Below are 18,930 nucleotides of genomic sequence, written 5' to 3'. Positions count from 1 at the left end.
AAGACTTGATCTTCATTGCTGTACCGGCTGACTCATTTCTTAAAAGAGCGTGCCTGTTTTCCCTGAATAAAGCTAGATGGTTGTGACAATTTTTTTCCCGTCCAGTCATTTCATTGCAGGTTTTCGCATCTGTTCCGTCGCAAAAAGTGTGGACGGAGAAGCCCAACAGTAATTTGCTGTGCATCTCCTCAGGTTTCGTCATCGCATTGCTTGCGCAGTCTTAGTGAAATATGCCGTATGCAAGAAATATCATTTATGTGGGCATCCACAAGACAGTTTAGGCCGATGGTGCCTATGCTGAATGCCAAAAAGTTATTCTTACTTGGGATAGGCTGGCTTGTCGCTTTTTTTGGAAGCTTTCGGAGCGACGAGCTTCGTTCGCAGCACACCTGAAATTTAAGACAGGGAAAGAGTGATGGGCGCGAATAAAACCAAGGAGGCTTTCGAAGCATTGGCAACACAACCAAACGCAACTTGGACAACCTCTCTTCCCGGACCCTGGCACAAATGCTTGGGCATATATAGAATGTCCCAGCTAACATGCACCAATCTTTTTTTAAAGCGATGCCTTCCACAGTAGGTACTCTTAGTGTATTTGTTAATGGTAACATAAGGAAGCCTGCAATATTTCTTGCTTTTTTTAAATACGTATTTATGACACTCTATAATTTTGCTAGGACATTCTAAAGCTGAAACTTACGGTCACAAGAGAATAGAACGGTATTAAATAAAGCTTGAAAACATCGTCACTACTTTAGTGCGGTGGCGATATATAACTTAATTATTTTATGCCGCTTCTAGGCAAAGTCTATAAAATTTCTCAAATATAACAAGCAAGGAGACAGTGTTGCGCACGCTTACTAAAGCTGTGCAATACCCCCCCCCCCCCCCCCCCTCCCACTTTAAACCACGCCGATAAAAAACAAAAGATTACCAGGCCAGTACGGAAAGCTTTAGAATTGCGTACTACGTGACGCATTGCCGTACACCGTGCTAGAGTAGGCTCTCTATACAGGCACGGCTTCTACGCCGAACTGTTGTAGACATGGTGAAATGTATTTCTCTTCGCACACAGTCACCGCGTACTACGGTAGGCCATAGAGTCCAATTATCGATGCAGCAAAGAATGACGCTTTTAGGGCGTTCCACATCACCAGAGGTAATGCTGTGACGCCATCTGCTAGGCGGAAATCTACACGCCTTCCCGGCTCGGCGGTGTAATTTCCATCGCGGGAAGAGGGAACCTCCTTTCTGGACTGTTGCGCGGGGTTACAAAGGCAGGCGCGGCAGCCTTTGCAGAGCTCTTGCGGGCCGCTCACGCGTAATTACAACACTCCGAGGGGTATTTTGGCGACGCCCAGGGAGCTTTCGTTGGAAAGGTCTACATGTACAAGCCTAGCAGCGTCAAATCAACTAGCTAATCTCAATTATTGCAAGAAAACCAATGCTTTTCGTTTAGCTTAGGATGGTACTAAAAGATGACCGATTTTACCGCTTACTTTTTGCCGCCGCGACGGAAAGCAAGTAGCACAGGCGAACTAGGCTCGTTGCAGGCGGTCTCGGATGGTATTGGTGCTATTATGTTGTTATGCAATAAGGGCAACTTGAGTCAGTAGTTTCAGACACGGATGCGCAGTGGGCCTGAAGTATCACCCAATGTAAAGCACTCTAATAACTAGATGATTGCTTCGATTTGGCTGAATGCTAAACCTGACGCGGCCACTAAGTTCGTGAACGGCAAGCCTTGCATAGTGATGGCTTATCTAATTCATCAATACCCGCAGCGCAGACAGTCAGTTTGCGGCATCAATTCTCATTAGAACTGCTTTATTTGCGTTAAATGAAAGAACCGCCATCGAAACGTAAGTTACGCCAAGCGAAAGTAGAAACCAATACAGGCTTCTCTGAAAACATGACAGTTGAACAAAAACTTGCTCTGGTCCGGAAATCAAAGCCGGGAGTGAAGCATTTCCATGGCAGTCGCTCTACCATCTTAGCAGATGCTCCGACAAGCTGAAATATTCAAGAACACTAAGCCCAAGGTTACACTAGTATTTTCTGCGTAAATTGAAAATTCACTTGCACAGTGAAACCAGACGGAATTTACCAACGATCGTCTCCACAACTTGGATCCGAAAGTACGGCTCCGATTTGCGTGAAGACTACATAGAGCTGAGCAGACGCTTCTGTGCCGCATGGGGCTTGGTGTGGCCTTCACGAATGCGTGTTCTTCTCATTGAGTGTTCGCGCTTCAGTGCACGCAGGAAAGAACTTTCAGGAGTGTTATGTAACCTTGACAAATGCCCTTTGTCGTAGAAAAAGGTCCTCGGACACTGACCGAGACTGTCCTCAACACAGAATACTTTGAAAGCGTTCTTGTGCTTTTTGCGGAGGACTGGTCTTAGAGACAAACTTTAAGCAGCGCCGTACGTATCCAGCTTTTCTGGACGTGAGGGTATAGTTCACGTGAGTGCCACCACGTGGCGTACCGACCTTAAACTTTAACACTTCCCACGGTGACGTAGTGATGACGTCACCAAAACAAAAATAAAATAATTAAGAGCTATCCCTGGGCACTGAACATCGCCACAATGCTTGTCCTGCCGGCGTTATCAGTGCTCTTGATAAGGCGCAGCCGCTTATCATCCGAAGAACATTTAGTCGCGAACAAGGGGTCGCGACGAGCAATGATTGATTCTGGGCTTTTAATACGGTTCTTTTTTTATGCTACGGAGTAAAAAAGCTAGGGTAATCGTCGTAAGCACTCCGCGGCAGCTTTTCTTCAGTCGGCACACATTCTTAGCGTGCGAACGTCACACAGCGTCTATGAGAGACGCCATCATGGACGGCTTTGGTTTTGACCTGTCGATATCGTTAAGGTGCCTCCAATTATTTCCCTAGCGACTTTGCTATCCACACTCATGGGCTACAGCAGCAGCTGCAAATCGACATGTAATGAAGGATGGGTAAGTTGGTTTCGCACCTTGAGGCGAAATGCACGACACAAGATTTGTGCAAACTGTCGCTGTGTCGTCATCCGTTAGCATGCTATGGCCGAAGCTGCTAGCAATATTACGTTACATTTACTGTCCACAGGGCCAGCTACACCTTTGGGTATGACATGTTTAGTACTTGCAGTTAATTCCCAAAGTAGTCTCCTGTCACGATTATCCAGATTATGGGGTTTTACGTGCCAAAACCACTTTCTGATTATGAGGCACGCCGTAGTGGAGGACTCCGGAAATTTCGACCACCTGGGGTTCTTTAACGTGCACCTAAATCTAAGTACACGGGTGTTTTCGCATTTCGCCCCCATCGAAATGCGGCCGCCGTGGCCGGGATTCCATCCCGCGACCTCGTGCTCAGCAGCCTAACACCATAGCCACTGAGCAACCACGGCGGGTCGTCACGATTATCCACGTTCGTAAAGAAAGACTGCTATATAAAATTATTGTGCAGTAATATTCGAGAAATTCGTCTGTTCTCCGTACTGTCTAACATGTTGCTATTCCGCCTTTATAATATAACCGCAATGTAGACTATCATTCTCAAAGAACTTGCTCACAACTCCTGACACTTACTTGTATTCAAGAGTTGTGCGACTGCCAAGGACATCCTTAAGAAATGTTAAATAATACATTGTGGGGTGTTACATGCCAAAATCACGATCTCATTATGAGGCGTCCCGTAGTGGGATATTCGGGAATAATTTAGACCACCTACGGTTCTATAATGTGCGCGTAAATTTAAAAACACACGTGTTTTTGCATTTCGCCCCCGTCGAAATATGGGCGGCATGGCTGGGATTCAATCCCGCGACCTCGTGATTAGCAGCGAAACACTATAGCCGCTAAGCAACTACGGAGGTTAAGGAATGTTGCCAGTTCGAGGAAGGTGGCAGTCAGCACGTCAGAAAATTTGTTCGCACCCTCATCGCACGAGAATCGGTACGAGCCATCGAAGAATGATAATGTAAAGTGCATTGTATTTATTGTGCTGTAGTCCGCGTCCAAAATTTCAGACCCAAATCACCCTGTAAGAACTGAGGACCAGGCATCTCGCTTATATGTGCAATCGCCTGACGGTTGCCGGGCGCTAGCGTTGGCCACAGGATCTACTTGACCTCTCTGCAACACTTGCCGACAATCTCGCGTTATTTCGCACCATCGAATTTCAGCTGAACTCCTTTAACAGCCAACTTATTTGTCCCGAAATTTGGCCACCCTGTCAACTTTATGTTCTTTTTAATCTTTAGTCGTCTTTTGTATTTAAGCTAGTGCTGCCTTGAGATTTTGAGCGGATTCACCTTTCCCAAAATGCCTGCATTTTTATGAGCCTCTGTTTGGGTGATTTCTAATAGACGTTGAAACCATAGTACGGCCCCTGACTCTGGTGCTCAAGAAGTCATTTTATTTTCCTGAGGTCTTGTGCAAGCTTCTGCCTTCTTACCGTTCATCAATATCCTGATTTCCCTGTCACTTGTATCCCTTTTGACGACTACGATCCCACGGAAGTCGGCAATGATGTAATGGCCATGTGACTGAAGCCATTTAAATCAATTATACATTGGATAGCACAGCCGCTTTTGCTCACTGCAAATGAAAATATTGCATTAATGAGCGCCATTCGTGAGAATTTAAATTTCCAGTCCAAACAATTATTAGGATCCCACACACTGGGGGAATCTATGTAAGCGAAGCTTTCTGTGTTGTCTGCTTTGACTGACGATAATTAGCGGTAATGCTGACTGCGAACGTATAATCTCTTCAGCGTTTACTGCAATACAAGAGTAATGAGTTAATGGCAAATGCTGCCTTGCGCGGAGCACTGCACTTTATCTGTTTAGGACACGACTTACAGCGAGACGTGTGCGCTTGAGGCGTTGTTGTGCGCCATTGTTTATAATGTATGAGAGGGTTGAGCATTGTGATTGCTTCACATGGTACACCGCAACGCGGCAGAAGTGTTAGTAGAATTATGGGGCTCTACGTGCCAAAACCACGATCGGATTATGAGGCATGCTGTAGTGGCGTACTCCGGCTAAACTTTGATACCCTGGTGTTCTTTACCGTGTCCCTAAATTCCGCCGATTTCACTTCCGCCGAAATCCGGTTCGCACGGAGGGGATCGAACCCGCGACGTCAAGCAATGCTACGTCGGCGGGAACAGAAGCGTTGCTTTGACGTGCGACCGCTTCCGTAGTGTTGCATAGACCTTACGGTGATTTAATGTGGCTTTGCATCTGCACGCACTGTGTCAGTTGCCCGCTTGACGAATTTGCAAGGTGTTTATTTTACAGAAATACCAGGAGCATACAGTACCATGCCTTCAGTTTTCCCACAGGTGTTGTGTCTGTAGTAGTAGCGTTTCCTTACCTTCGTTTCCTTAACGTAACCTTTTCCCTGTCCCGACCTTCCCTCTTCTATGGGAACTGCGAACGAAGAGTGGCAAAGCTATTATTCGCTCGTTTCGCGATTTCACCGGTTCTACCCATTCTCTACCTCATTTGCTTGCGCCCTCTCTACCATTCTATTTACCTATCCTCAGGACTTGCACGTTAGTAGAATAGTAAGCGCTACAGTTCTACAATGATTATGCAGGGTGTCACATATAATTACACATGTCAAGAGGCTAACGCAACGATGCCCAGGGAGCTTCAGAGAGCATTGTGCACATGTGACGCAAATGAAAGGTCCAAACAAGTTTTTCGCGTCGCCTTTCCTCTCTCCCTTGTTCCCTCCATTTATATGCACCCCTCGCCTCTACCCCCGACGCGGTGTGCAAGACCGTAGCAGCAGTAGTGGAAAAGTTGAAGGAAGAGACAAGGAAAGCTTCGCTTTAAAAGAATGTTGTCGCGCCATTGTGAGGCGAATAAATTGAACTTGAACTCATTTTCTCAGAAATAAACGCTGGCTAAAACGCTAATGTACTCCTGAACAAGATCAACAAGTGGCGCAGTACTCGATCTTCTGATGTCTCTATCCGCAAGATTTTTTTTTTTTTCAGGATGTTATCTTGTGCAGTAGAAACGTCTCTCGGATGTCTCTGATGCGATCGTTTTTATTCTCACGCACCCAATGTAAACTATCATGGCCGCAACTCCATGATGTCCTTGTGGCAGGCCATCATGACGTGTTGCGCAAGTGTTACCACACTGCTTCATTTAGGTTGGCATAAACTATTTTGTGCGCCATACTTCGCCACATTTATTTTTCAAACTATGCCAGAGCTCGAAGAGCACGTACAACTCATTCTTAACTTTAAAGCAGCAACATCTTCATCATCCCCAACTTGAACACGCATTTAAACAAATGGGGATTTTTTTTAACAAATGGCATAAGTCAATTATATTTTGAGGTCATTTCGCTACCAATACGGGCCGGCACCACATATCGACGAAATGGCATCCCACTGCCGGTGCACGCGGCAGGTTACTGAATGATGAAAACAGAAAATCCGACTGTTTTTCTGTTCTCGCAACTTATGCGCAAAACACAAGGTTCCCCTGCCCCCCTCCTCCCCTGACACATTTTTTTTTTCAACAGCGACACACAACGGTGGACTGATATGCTTCTCAATGGGATCAATGTTATTTTACATCGCGGAACCGCAAGCGCAGGGAGCGCCGCGCGTATACGGCGGACCCGTATACTCTAGCTGCGCTTTTTTTCCACTAGCAATGTGGCCACCGGCGGCTTCACGCGCTCCCGTAGGCGGCGGCTGGGACTGGCGCTCCAAAAGTTTAACTTTATAACCTCCTTGCATAGAAACAACGGCATCGTTGCTGATAGATTATTGGCTCAGAATTTAGAGGCAAAACCGGAGACGAGCCGTCAGATCGCGATGGAGAAGCTCAGGATACAGGACCTTCTTGATGTTTGTCAGGAGATGGGCATCTCGGTTGCCGCGGCAAGGCGAAAGAAATCCATTCTTGGCGTTCTTAGGGCACCAGAGGTAACTGAGGAGGAAGTCGAAGAGGTTTGGGGAGAAATTATTGAGAGGAAAAGGAGAAAAAAAGGCTCGAGGAGTCAGAGGAAAAGTAAAGGCGCGACGAGGCAGAGGAGAGAATGTAGAGGCGTGGTAAACGAGACGGACACACGTCTTTTCGGTAACAAGTTCTAGTTTATTCTGTCTAAAGAGAGAATTGAGCGGGCGCGCGCAGCGCGCCGGAAGTGGCGAGGGCTTTAGAGAGAGAGAGGAGAAAAGAAGGAAAAGGAGCATAGAGAAGTGCGGTGCGCGGACCTAGTGTGAAAGGAAAGCAGTAAACAAAGTAATGAGAAAAGGGAGCTCGCGCACGACCTTCGGCACAGTGAGTCGGATCATGTGTCCGTGTGCCTGGTGTCCAACACTCGCGAAGGTCCGCTTACGGGAGGCCCGCGGGACGCCCCGCGGAGTTGTTTATGGCTGCGGGGGTGGTGCGCAGCTCCATCGCCGCGCCGCTACAAGAAAAAGGCGCGAAGAACGAGATCATGCTCTTAAAATGAGAGAACTGGAAATAGAGCGAATCCTAATCAGCTCGGCGCGTTCAAGTCCAGTTTCCGGTGGAGACGATACGCCGAAACTGAGAATACAGAACCTGGTGTTACCGTACAGGATGGGCGGTGATATCGCACTTTTTATCGTGAATTTCGAACGCACGTGTGAAAGGTAGGGCTGGACGAAAGCCTTTGGTCTCAAAAACTTCTTTCGGTTATCCCAGGAGAGGCCGCGGAAGTTCTTGCACGCTTGTCTAAAGTAGACTACGAGAACTATGGAACAGTTGAAGCCGCGCTCCTTCGCAAATACCGCCTCTCTGCCGAGGCATTTCGACAGCGGTTTAGACAGGCAAAAAGGGGCAGCGAGTCGCACACTGAGTTCACGTACGAGTTAAAGTCTAACTTAAAAGAGTGGCTCAAAAGTGCAGAAGTGTATGAATGTGCTAAAGGTGCTTGAATGCATAGCCCTGGAGGAGTTTTACCGAGTTCTTCCAGAGGAAGTTAGACTTTCGCTGCAGGACAGGCTCCCAGATGTAGACCTAGAGGAGGCAGCGCAGCTCGCGGAGGAATATTACACGCGCCGAAACTTCCAAGGAAAACCGATTCAGGAATATAGGCTAGAAAAAAAGGGCTATTCTGTAAAGCGGTTTTCTCCGCGCAACCCAGTTTCGCCGAGTAAGAAATTATCCACGAGCGACGAGTTCAGCAAGGGAGTATCGAATAAGGCTGAGGTGGCGAGGGAAGGGCTAGCAGAGACAGCCCAGTCGGCTGGGGCCGCTAAAGCTAAGGCAGACGTAGAGCGCGCATTCGAGGCCCGGAGACCAATTATCTGCTTCCGTTGCAGAAAAGCAGGCCATATTTCCTCAAATTGCAAGGAGCAAATCGCGTTCGCCAGCATTAGCCAGTCCGACGAAAATCTGAGGCTGCTCGAGCCATATATGCATGACGTTGTGGTAAACGGAAAAAGGTGCAGGGCACTTCGCGATTCAGCCGCCACCATGGATGTTACTCATCCGTGCTGTGTTTCTCCCGGAGATTATACAGGGCAATGCACCTGGATAAGACAAGTCGCAGAAGAGCAGAGCGCGTGCTTGCCAGTTGCCCAGGTAACCCTCGAGGGTGCGTTTGGAAGGTTGCAAACGGAGGCAGCCGTGAGTCCAAGTTTACCCAAACACTTTTCATATATTTTTTTCGAAGGAATCCGAGCAGCTTTTAGAGAAGGAGGGCCGGTCGTTCTCTACCAGCCTCGCTTGCACGGCATTAACGCGATCACGGTCACGCACTATCAAAGAAACGTGTGAGCTCATCTTCAAACGAGGAAACTGACAATGTAACGTCCTCACAGCGGCAGTCTAGGCCGGGAGATACGGCTCATGAAAAGCAGATGACTAAAACTTGTGACGGATCAATTACCGGATCAGCGACAGTGCGTCCGGAACCTTTCGAGAGTCGGGAAAATGGGGCGCCTAGGGCTGAAGTGGAAGGTTCACTGCTTAGTCCCGTCTCCTTTTGCTGGGGGCAGCTTAGTAGGGTTGAACAAAAGGCGCTTATAGCGGCACAGAAAAGTGACCCTTCGCTAACTGTGCTGCAGGCTAATGTATAAATGACGGAGTGGCCCGAAATAACATCTGGTTCTACACTAGGTCAGGTCTCAAGTACCGGAAATATCAGGATTTCAAGGGGTGGACATGCAGCCAACTACTCGTGCCAGAAAAGTACCGACCACAGCTTTGAGAGTTAGCGTATCAGAAAGTGTGGGCGGGTCACTTCACTATCCAGAAGACAAAGGATAGGCTAGCGCACGATTTCTATTGACCAGGATGCTGGAAAAAAATTGAAACACTTGTTCGGTCACGCGACGCATGTCAGCAAGTTGGTAAACCCAATGACAAGTGACAGCATTTCACTCGGAGCGAGACAGGGCAAAATATAAATTTTCTTCGACCGCCTCAGCTGTGTCTTGCCTGCCCATGTGACTGTTAAGAATTGCTTTGCAATCTATTCCTTAGCTGGCAATTCTCTTTGAATGTGTCTTCTTTGAGAGCACTATTTATAGAGGTCTGTATCCCGGGCTCTTTATCGGGTGCGTGTTTCGTGTTTAGTACAACAAGCGTAAGAGTGCTGTTGAGAGCACAGAGAGCGTTTGTTTTCATGGAGTTTGATGTGGCGTTGTGGAGAGCATTGGGAGGGTGCTCACTTTAACTGAAGTGGTTGGCATTGATTTTCTGTCACTCCAAGAGCTTTCTCAGATCCAAGCAAAGGACAGACCAGCGGATGAAAGGGCGGCAGAGCCATTTCCTTGGCCCCATCAAGCACGTCACCCAATCAGCACATCGCATACGTCGAGCCGCGTCGAGCAGCTCGACTTCTGGATGTATATCTGGCGGCGGGGGTGCTCTTGTGCCATAGTACGAGCACCACTTGGCGACCACGTGGTGACCACGAGGCGATGGGAGGCGCCTTACTACCTGCACCACGTGGCTACCACGAGGCGACGAAAGCACCCACTTCTCCGCGACGAATCAAGAATTCGACACGGGAGGCGACGTCAAGAAGCGCCAAGCCATCTCCGCGGCGCCCAGTCATCACCACGACGAATCGAGAATTCGACGCAGGCGAGGTCATCACCCTGCCCAGCCCGCTTCCTGCAGACGAGGGGTCGCTGAAGGGATTTAAGGGCGAACCGGCCCATTGTGAAGACAGAGAGTCGCTTGCAGCCACTCTGTCGGTCTGATGCGCTCCTACTGCTACCTGTACGCTATCATCCACTATCTGTAAATATTGTATAAAGGTTTTCGTTTCTTCTTCGTCTACGGAACGAGTCCCTCTTTCGTCCTCCGCCCCGAAGTCACAACAGTGTGCAAGACACGTCAGAGAGGTAGTTTATCATACGCTGACAATATGGGTCAGCTCGTTGGCGAGATGCGATAGTGAGATCGTCGTCCCGAGAAAGGCGGTCTATTGAGGCTAGGGGGGAAACCGGCGGAATAGTTACATCCCAAGAGCTGTTTTGCGACAGAGTTGCCGAGATGTCAAGCGGGTGCGCAGAAAGCGGCCAACGAGAAAGAGCGCCAGCGTCTTGGTGTTTTTTGCCACACTTATGAACAATGTCAAAATCACACTCATGCAGGCGGAGAATCCAGCAACCCAGGCGTCCGGTGGAGTTTTTGAGCGTAGAGAGCCTACACAAGGCCTGGTGATCCGTAACAATTGTATGTAAACCAGCAAACTAACCAGCAAACCAGGATTTCATGTGTCAATGTAGCCCTGTAGTCAAGGGCCAGTTCCACTACGGGCACTGTGTCGGAGTTCATATTTCATGGGACATTACGTATGTCAGCATCAAGTGTTTCAAGATCACAGTATTTTTTTTTCTTTAGGTCTTAACATTAGACAGTCAAAATATATGCAGCAGAGCCCTCACCCTAGTACTTCAGTACTTCTTGTTCAAACCTACGCACCCGAGCAGCACCATATGTTACAGAGTACTGAAAATGAACCCACTGCTTTCTCCCAGCCAGCTGCTGTTATTCCTAATGACACCAGAAAACCGACGATGATGCCAGCAACGCTCAGAAATATAAACGTGAGCGCGCACAATCTTCTCGCACACCTTGTGCCGTAGCGCTGACGTGCTTTATGTATAATGTAGGAGAATCGATTGTAAAGGCGGAAGTGCACGGCTGGGTACATGCTTTTATGTTCATGAACTTGACCTGCGCCAAGAAAACCTGCCCAAGCGTTCACACTTGCTTCATAAAACGCTTACTGTACCATAAATATGCCGGCTGTTTTTAACTGCACCGAATAAAAATATTAAACCATTATAAATCGTAGTGACATCATTTTAACACGCGAGTGTTCATATTGGTAACCTCTAGATAAGGAGTAAGTTGAGACGTTGTGTGCGTAATTAAGGAAGCTAGGTTAATCATATCTTCAATTATTATTCTTAGGTGGCTAAAGAAAATGAGTAATTTTGAGCCAATCCTATAGATTATCCAGCTGAGCAAAAACATTTTGATTAAACATGCTTCTCTATACTAGCTATGCGAACAAATATATTCCAATTAAACGCTCTTGGAAAGGGTAACTGACGCGGAACACTAACGTCTGTAAAGGCAACCTCACAGCATCTAGCTTTTTCCGATGTCATCGATAGTATGTCTCCGTGAGCACATGTTCCTGGCGGCCAGTCAGCGTTCGATTTTATCAACGCTGTTTTTTCGAAGACAAGCAATTCAAAGTTTTAAGGTACGTCCTCAGTTGCGGAAATAAGCGCATGCAAGACGGCGCGCTTACAAACGCGCGCCGCGAAAGGATCTTTCGAGGCAAGAATTCTTTGCCGCTCGGGGATGGGTCCCGAACCCATTTTTTTCGCGGTGCCGCGTTTCCGCAAACCCGAGCGAGCCAATCACAGGCGCGAAGTAGTCACGTGGGCGGTGAGGCCAAGCTCTCAGTGGCGAGCGCGACCGGCGCGCGCTCGGTGTTTTCTAGGCGGGCTTCATTCCCGCGCTGTCAACCCCGACGCATTGCGAGAGAGGGCGAGACCTCTCGCCTGCCCGCCGCTCTGCGCGACCGTGAATGCACAGGGGGTGTGGCCCTCGAAACGCGGCGCCCGTTTTTAAGCCCGCCACCTTGCGCTTATTTTCGCAAGTGAGGACGCAACTTTAATGTCAATATAGCCGCGAACGTGTGCCGCCGAAAGCTTCCTTGGTCGCAGAAGCGATGCATGATGCAATGATGGTGCAGGTTTAGCGCGTCTCTGGCATCAAGACAACGAGCTGCCGCTGAGGGAAGGAAGATAACGAAGGTGAACAGCTAGGTAGGTCCTCACGGAGCCGTGATCGTGGCGAAATCAGGGGCGGCGATCTTGACCTCGCAGGCGCTTCCTTTTTTGTCGGTTTCGCGCTCGGAAAGAGAATGTTATAAACGCAGTGTCATTCGTTCTTGTCTCGTGCATATTAATATGGGTTTCAATGAACTCTATATCCCATTCGCGATCCTTCGCTGACACACGCAGACAGACGCGCGCACGCACGCACGCACGCACGCACACACACACACATACACACACAGATACAACACATGTTCGCCCACATACACATTCACACGTGTCCACGCGTGCAAACACGCGCAAGAAAGTTACAGAGACACTTCAGTCTCCTTACGTGCATTGGTTGCGAAAACATTCTGGGCATGTCGATTATATCGACGTCCATACACTCTTAAAAAACTTTGAACCAGTTCGGGCTTATCTTGTCCCACAACGATACTTGTCATCTATCTTGCCCGCATTCACGATCAGCTCACGTGTGAAATCGCGGAACTTTTCCATCACTTAAGAGAAAAAGGCCATGATATCTCCTTTCAGTGGATACCAGGTCAGTGCGGTATCATTGGAAATGATGACGCCGATAAGGCAGCTTGGACGTCAAACCAAGAAGACCGCTGCGTCTCCATTCCTCTCTCAAGGACCGACGCCGCGAGACAACTCGGCATTCTAGCACGCACGATCTCCTTAGCAGAGTGGAATAGCGTACATACTAGGCGCACAAAACTGCACAGACTAAACCCGACTCTTCAACTCAGACCTCCAGCCGGTCTGCACCGACGTGAAGCGTCTCTTCTGTGTCGGTTATGGCTTGGAGTTGCCTTCACGAATACCTACTCAGCACTAATTGGAATGACTGATAGTCCTGCATGTGATGTTTGCGGATGCGAAGAGAACATTGATCACTTATTGTGCCATTGTCCTCAATTTCAAGCACAAAGACAATCTTTGTCCAACACATTGAGAAAATTAGATGATCGTCCTCTGAGTGAACACATAATTCTAGAGCACCATCCTGACCGATCATCATCTAAGAAGGCAGTGAAGGCACTTTTGTGTTTTCTCAGAACTTCTGGTTTGCGCGAGCGGCTTTAACTCAAGTGCTGTCCGTACACGTATCTACACCTTCTCTCTCCCTTCTCTCTCTTCCCCTTTTCCCATTCCCCAGCGTAGGGTAGCCAACTAGACTATTAACTGGTTAACATCCCTGCCTTCCTGTATTCCTCTCTCTCTCTCTCTCTATCCTGCCCGCATTTCCTTAACGCTGCGAGCCCGATACTTCCAGGTCGCGTATTTGCAACTGCTCGTAGGTACAGCGGGGCGTGGAACTTGCGGAGACGACGGACGTATGCGCGCTGTTAAGAATGGCCATACGGGGTGGCAACGTGCCAGCTTTCAGCCCGCTGCACGTGTTTCAAGCCCACCAGTTCGGAGAACTGCGAAGAGCCGACAGCCACGAGGCGCGTGATCAACTCCGGAAATTGGTACTTGGCCGCACCACCCGGGACAAAGCAGTTCTACGAGGCCCTCTGGCGTCGGCCCTGAAAGCTGGGCAGTACCGAGAACTGCGGATGACCGGCAGCCACGTGGCGCGCGGTCAGCTCAGGCATGTGGCACTCCGCCGCGCCACACCAGACGGAGCAGTTCTACGAAGCCCTCGGTCGTCGACTCCGGAGCCTTTGTGTGTATGGTTTCGCACCTGTGTGTTTGCGTGTGTTTGGGCGATAAACGATAGTGCGGGGCGGCGACAAGTTTACAGTGCTTGGACGAACCTTCCCGACCATTTCTGCTCCGACCCACCTCATCCTCCAAGCCGGCACACCTCACCCTCCATTCCTGCTCCGTCCTCGTCCGAACGATGACGTCGAACTATGACGTCAAGCGGAGAGCTTATAAGCAGCGTTTGCCGGCTGCTAGGGAGTGCTCGTGTTGTGATCGTTCTCGGGAGCTGACTGCTCTGTCATAATAGAAATGTACTAGTGAGCTGTGTGCTCGTAAACTGTTTGCTGTATGTTACTTTTGCGGGCTCCATATGGGAGTCGCGCTAGTCTGCCAATGTATTTTGCTTAATCTGTTAATATGTAAATAAATCCTGTTCACCGAGTTCCTGTCTACGACCTTCATCTCCTTCAAATGGTGGCAGCGGCGAGATAGTCCGACGACTCCTACATCTGGTCGACAGCGCTAGGACCGTCCGACAAATCTTACAGCGCATGCGCGAGTGAGGGCGGGTGCGAGAGAGGAAATGTGGAGAGTTTGTCTCCTTGAAGATACGACTCTACCTAGGTACTACGGAGGAGTTTCTTGGCGCGCGGTGTATGCGCTTGTCCGTAGGCGTGCCGGCAGAAGTCGCGGGGCGCGGTTGTGCTGAACTTAGCATCGCATGTTGGCGGCTCGACGCAATCATATTTAATCGATCATGTTTTTACTAATGAAAACAACGTGTCATTATTTCGCATTATTGGCGGCGCCTCCAGGACACCAAAGCGGCAACGGGGATATCAAAGCTAGAAGCCGGACTGGTCCGTGGGCTGGGGCTCGCAGAGGCCTGCGCGTGCCAGGGGAGTATAAGATCGGCTGTCCGCTATCGCGGACAGCCAATGTTTTATGCGAACACCCCCAGGCTCGCTTCGGCCTCTGCGGCCCCAACTCACGGGCCCGCCCGGCTTCCAGCTTTGATCCCCCCGCTACCGCTTGGGTGCCCCGGAGATCCTGCGCCGCCTGCTTTAATATAACCTCAGGTGCTCTCCTGAGGCCTCCGTTTGCCGGTTACATGTGCCCTCCTGGAGCAGTGCTTGTAAAAAATCCTATCTATCGTCGCGACGAAAAAAGCGACCCGCGACTTATAAAACACCATTCAGAATATTGTCCCTTCAGACACAGCGATCACCAAGCGGCGTCCGCGCCCACTGCTTCACCGCGCGGGCAGCCAGCGGCGGAGCGTATAAACCAACTCGACCGAACTCCGCAATGCCGGCATGTCTAGGCGACAAACGAATACAACGCGCTCTAAGAAACCTCCGTAGTGCCTAGGCTGAGTCATATATTCAAGGAGCAAAAGCCCCCAGATTTTCTCTCTCGCGCCCGCTCTTACTCGCGCCTGCGCAGAAACGTCGAGCTCCGTGAAAAGTGGCACGCCCCGCTGTATCTACGAGCAATTCTTAATACGCTTCCTGGTCACGAAGTGTGTACACGTTTTCAGCGTGACAGCAATCTGGAGAGGAAAGTAGCGAGCACAGAGTTTTCAAGAAAGGATGTGCAAGTAAACCAGATGACGATTATCGTTGTGGCACAAGATAAGCCGCAAAGGGTGCAAACATTTTAAGAGTCTACCGTTTTGACGTCCATGTCGCGTAACATTGTCACATGACGTCATCACATGCTCATGTGATCTTGCGACTTAAGGTTCTTAGTTGGTCACGGGACTATGTGATAACTTGGTCATGTGCTGGAATTGGGCTCAGTCAATTTTGAGGGTGGGCCACCCAAATTTTCGGAGTGGGCCAAGCCAATTTTGGGAGTGGGCCTGGTCGGTTTTGAATATGCAACTCATATTTCGAATTAGGCAAAGTCAATGTTGGGGATGGGCCACGCAAATTTTTGGGATGGGCCAAGTAGATTTTTGGAGGGGGCCAGGTTGGTTTTGAACATAGGTCAGCTCAATTTTCTAACTAAACAAAGTCAAAATTGGCGGTGGCATACGTGAAATTTTGAGGGTGGACAAAGCCAATATTAGCTGTGGGCCAGGTCAGTATTGAATGTGGGTCAACAGAATTTTAGAATTTGGAAAAGTCAATTTTGAGAATGGGACACGGTGTCCGAACTACGCCAGCCGTCCGTCCGACGCCACGGCTATTCAGCGCGGGATTTCGCAGTAGGAGCCGCAGCAGGTACAGCGCCGGGAACCTGACATTATAACTTGGTCACGTGGTTTTTCCTTGCTATCAGATGTTAACGCTGGATGCTCGCCGAATTTTCCGCTTCATGAGGCATATAAGGTTTTTGCCTTAAGATGTACCCACGCACCCACACGGAAATGCGCACAAAACACAGGTATGCTCGCATACGCATACATGGACTCGTGCGCATGCAAATTGAAATGCGGAGACACAAACACGCATGATTACAAATGCCAAAAAAAGTTGAAATCGCGATTATAAGAAGAAATTCAATATATTTTTTAAAACGAAAGATTCTTTACCTAATTCCCGGTGGACAGGCGTGGTTGGTACTACTGCGATTGAGTCGGCCGGTATCTTGCCGTGTGTGTGTGTGCGTGTGCGTGTGCGTGTGTGTGTGTGTGTGTGTGCGCGCGCGCGGTAGTGAACATTATATATGTAGCGAATGAAAGCTCGGCAAATGGGCTATTAGATATATGAATGATGACTGACAAAGTAGCGCCAATTACCACACTGCTGTTCTTCATAATCAAGTAATGCACAGCTTGTGAACGCTGTGAAACGGCATGAAATTTTGGTTGTGAAGCGTGCGGCAAATGAACGAACATGTAAAGAGGTTTCATGATGCGTGGGAAGAAAGTAAACACAGTTGTACGCATCGCTGTTATTTCTGCAGCATTTAGTTATCCACATCGCTTTAGCATCAATCTCCTAAGTTCAAACGTGTTGCCTTGAATCTGCACAGTTTTTATTCCTTTCATATACCTGTCGAAATTTTTGGCGCTTCATTCTCCTCAAGTGCATGTTCAATAGATATTGAGTATGGAGCGCATATGTTTTGATCACAATGGACGAAGCTGCAGAATGCGAGTACAGTCAAAGTATACTGACCTGTCCAGTCGCCATTTGTAGTCAAGTGTAGCGTGAATGTGTTGTCCCCACCTTTAGAACACTGCATCATAGAAAGAAGTCATTTTGGCATCAGTTTAAGAGCAGGTGTCGATTAACTCAAAGAGAAATGTGGTATTGCTATTTGAACAACCGGTTACTGGTAGCACATTCTAATAGAATGAGCTTCCCGAGCATTACATGTGTTGTGAAGCGCAAGAGATGTAAAGTCGAACATTACTGTCGCCTTTCCTGACACACACTAAAAAGGTTGTGCACTCTTAAGAGCACCGCTTTGTGTCACTGATGCCACCCTTGCCCTTAAGGCTGCTGTCACCCTTACAAAACAAAAATCATGTAGACTTAAAAAACGGCAAATAAGAAATCACGAGCAAACATCTGTATGATAACGGAAAGGATAGTGCCTTGCTACTTCAGGCACGAGCTGTCTACCTGAGGTCAAAAACATGATCGCGCAAATGTGAGTCACAGGATGACGCATGTGATGAATGCAAATATGCACCCAGCGACACCCTTAGCAAATGTCCACCTTCGAGAAACACTCTCATTCAAAGAAGATGGAAAGATTAATTGGGCTGTTGTTGAAATAAGAGACGTTTAGAGTGCTGATGGGGAAAAAAATTGGGGAAGGAATTGATAGCACCAGAGTTATTGCAAGCGCACGTAACGGTACAATTTAGTGATAGTTGTTTTACATTCGGAAGTTCAGATCGATAACGGATGGCCAACGGGCTAAATGGCGATAGAGGTAGCACAGGTAGTCCACGGGTGAAATCACAGGTAACCCTTCAGTTTCCTTTTCTCTGTTTCTTCTGTCGCCATTCCTGGTTTTCCTGATTTTCCCTGACGGAAGACAGCCTGACTCTACAGAAGTTAGATCTCTAGAGTTGCCTTTTTTTATCCTCTTATTGTAGGTTTATGCTGTTACGTAGCATGATACTGCAGTACGGAGATACCGAGCGTAAAGAAGCTCACTTACCGATGTTACTGTGAATGGATGCCACTCCAACAGCGATATCTTCGGGCAGTTGAGTAGCACATACTGCAAAACAGCAGAGAGAGGGCGCAGTGCGTCATATATCTGCATTATTGAGGTTTAGGTTGATTGTATGAGCCACAAGATATAACCGAAAAAAAAATTACAGGGTCTGTTAAGATCTCTTTTAAGAGGTGAACGGCGAAAGCCTGCTCTTCCTCCTCTTATTATTCGCCTCTTTCTCCTTGCCTCTTCTCTTTCTCTTTACCTCTTCTCTTTCTCTTCTTTCTATTAGTCATTGCTGCTCATTACTAAGTATTTTTAGTCATTTGTAATCAATAGTGGTCTTCCAAACTCTCATTAGACATGTTGCTCCTATCGTAGTCTATAATAGTCATTACGAGTTATTTCAATGATTATTAGTCATTACTGGTCATTACTAAGCAATTTTAGTCATTTCTAATGAATTGTAGTCATTACAAGTTGTCGGACATATTGACCATTTCGTAGTCATTACTAGTCATTTCAAGTCATTTCAGTCATTATTAGTCATTACTGCTTACTACTAAGCATATTTAGTCATTTCTAATCAATTCTGGTCATTACAAGCCGTCGTTAGACATGTTGGTCATATATTAGTCATCAGTAGTCATTACAAGTCATTTCAGCCATTTATACAACTTATTACTTAGGATCTTTAGTCATTTCTAATCAATTGTCGTTAGAGTTCATCATTAGACATTTTGGTCATTTCGCAGTCATTAGCTGTTATTACAAGTCATTACTGGTCAGTACTAAGCATATTTAGTTATTTCTAATCAATTACAGTTGTTACAA

At 48.0% G+C, this 18,930-nt stretch overlaps 1 protein-coding gene across 2 annotated transcripts in view; it reads right to left on the bottom strand.

Annotated features, from left to right (window-relative positions):
* The window catches only part of LOC126523520 (NADPH oxidase 4-like), a 262,696-nt gene that overhangs the window by 47,737 nt on the left and 196,029 nt on the right, over nt 1-18,930 (bottom strand). For both annotated transcript variants that reach the window (XM_055066892.2, XM_050172121.3), the window contains exons 11-13: nt 18,097-18,159; nt 17,100-17,160; nt 323-389 (exon numbers count right to left, since the gene is read on the bottom strand). In XM_055066892.2, the coding sequence (XP_054922867.2) occupies nt 323-389; nt 17,100-17,160; nt 18,097-18,159 (191 nt within the window). The remainder of the gene's footprint in view (nt 1-322; nt 390-17,099; nt 17,161-18,096; nt 18,160-18,930) is intronic.

This window comes from Dermacentor andersoni, chromosome 6 (genome assembly GCF_023375885.2).
Source record: "Dermacentor andersoni chromosome 6, qqDerAnde1_hic_scaffold, whole genome shotgun sequence".
Taxonomy (NCBI): domain Eukaryota; kingdom Metazoa; phylum Arthropoda; class Arachnida; order Ixodida; family Ixodidae; genus Dermacentor; species Dermacentor andersoni.
The sequence above is the reverse complement of the archived record's forward strand: the minus strand, read 5'-3'. Positions and strand labels throughout refer to the sequence as shown.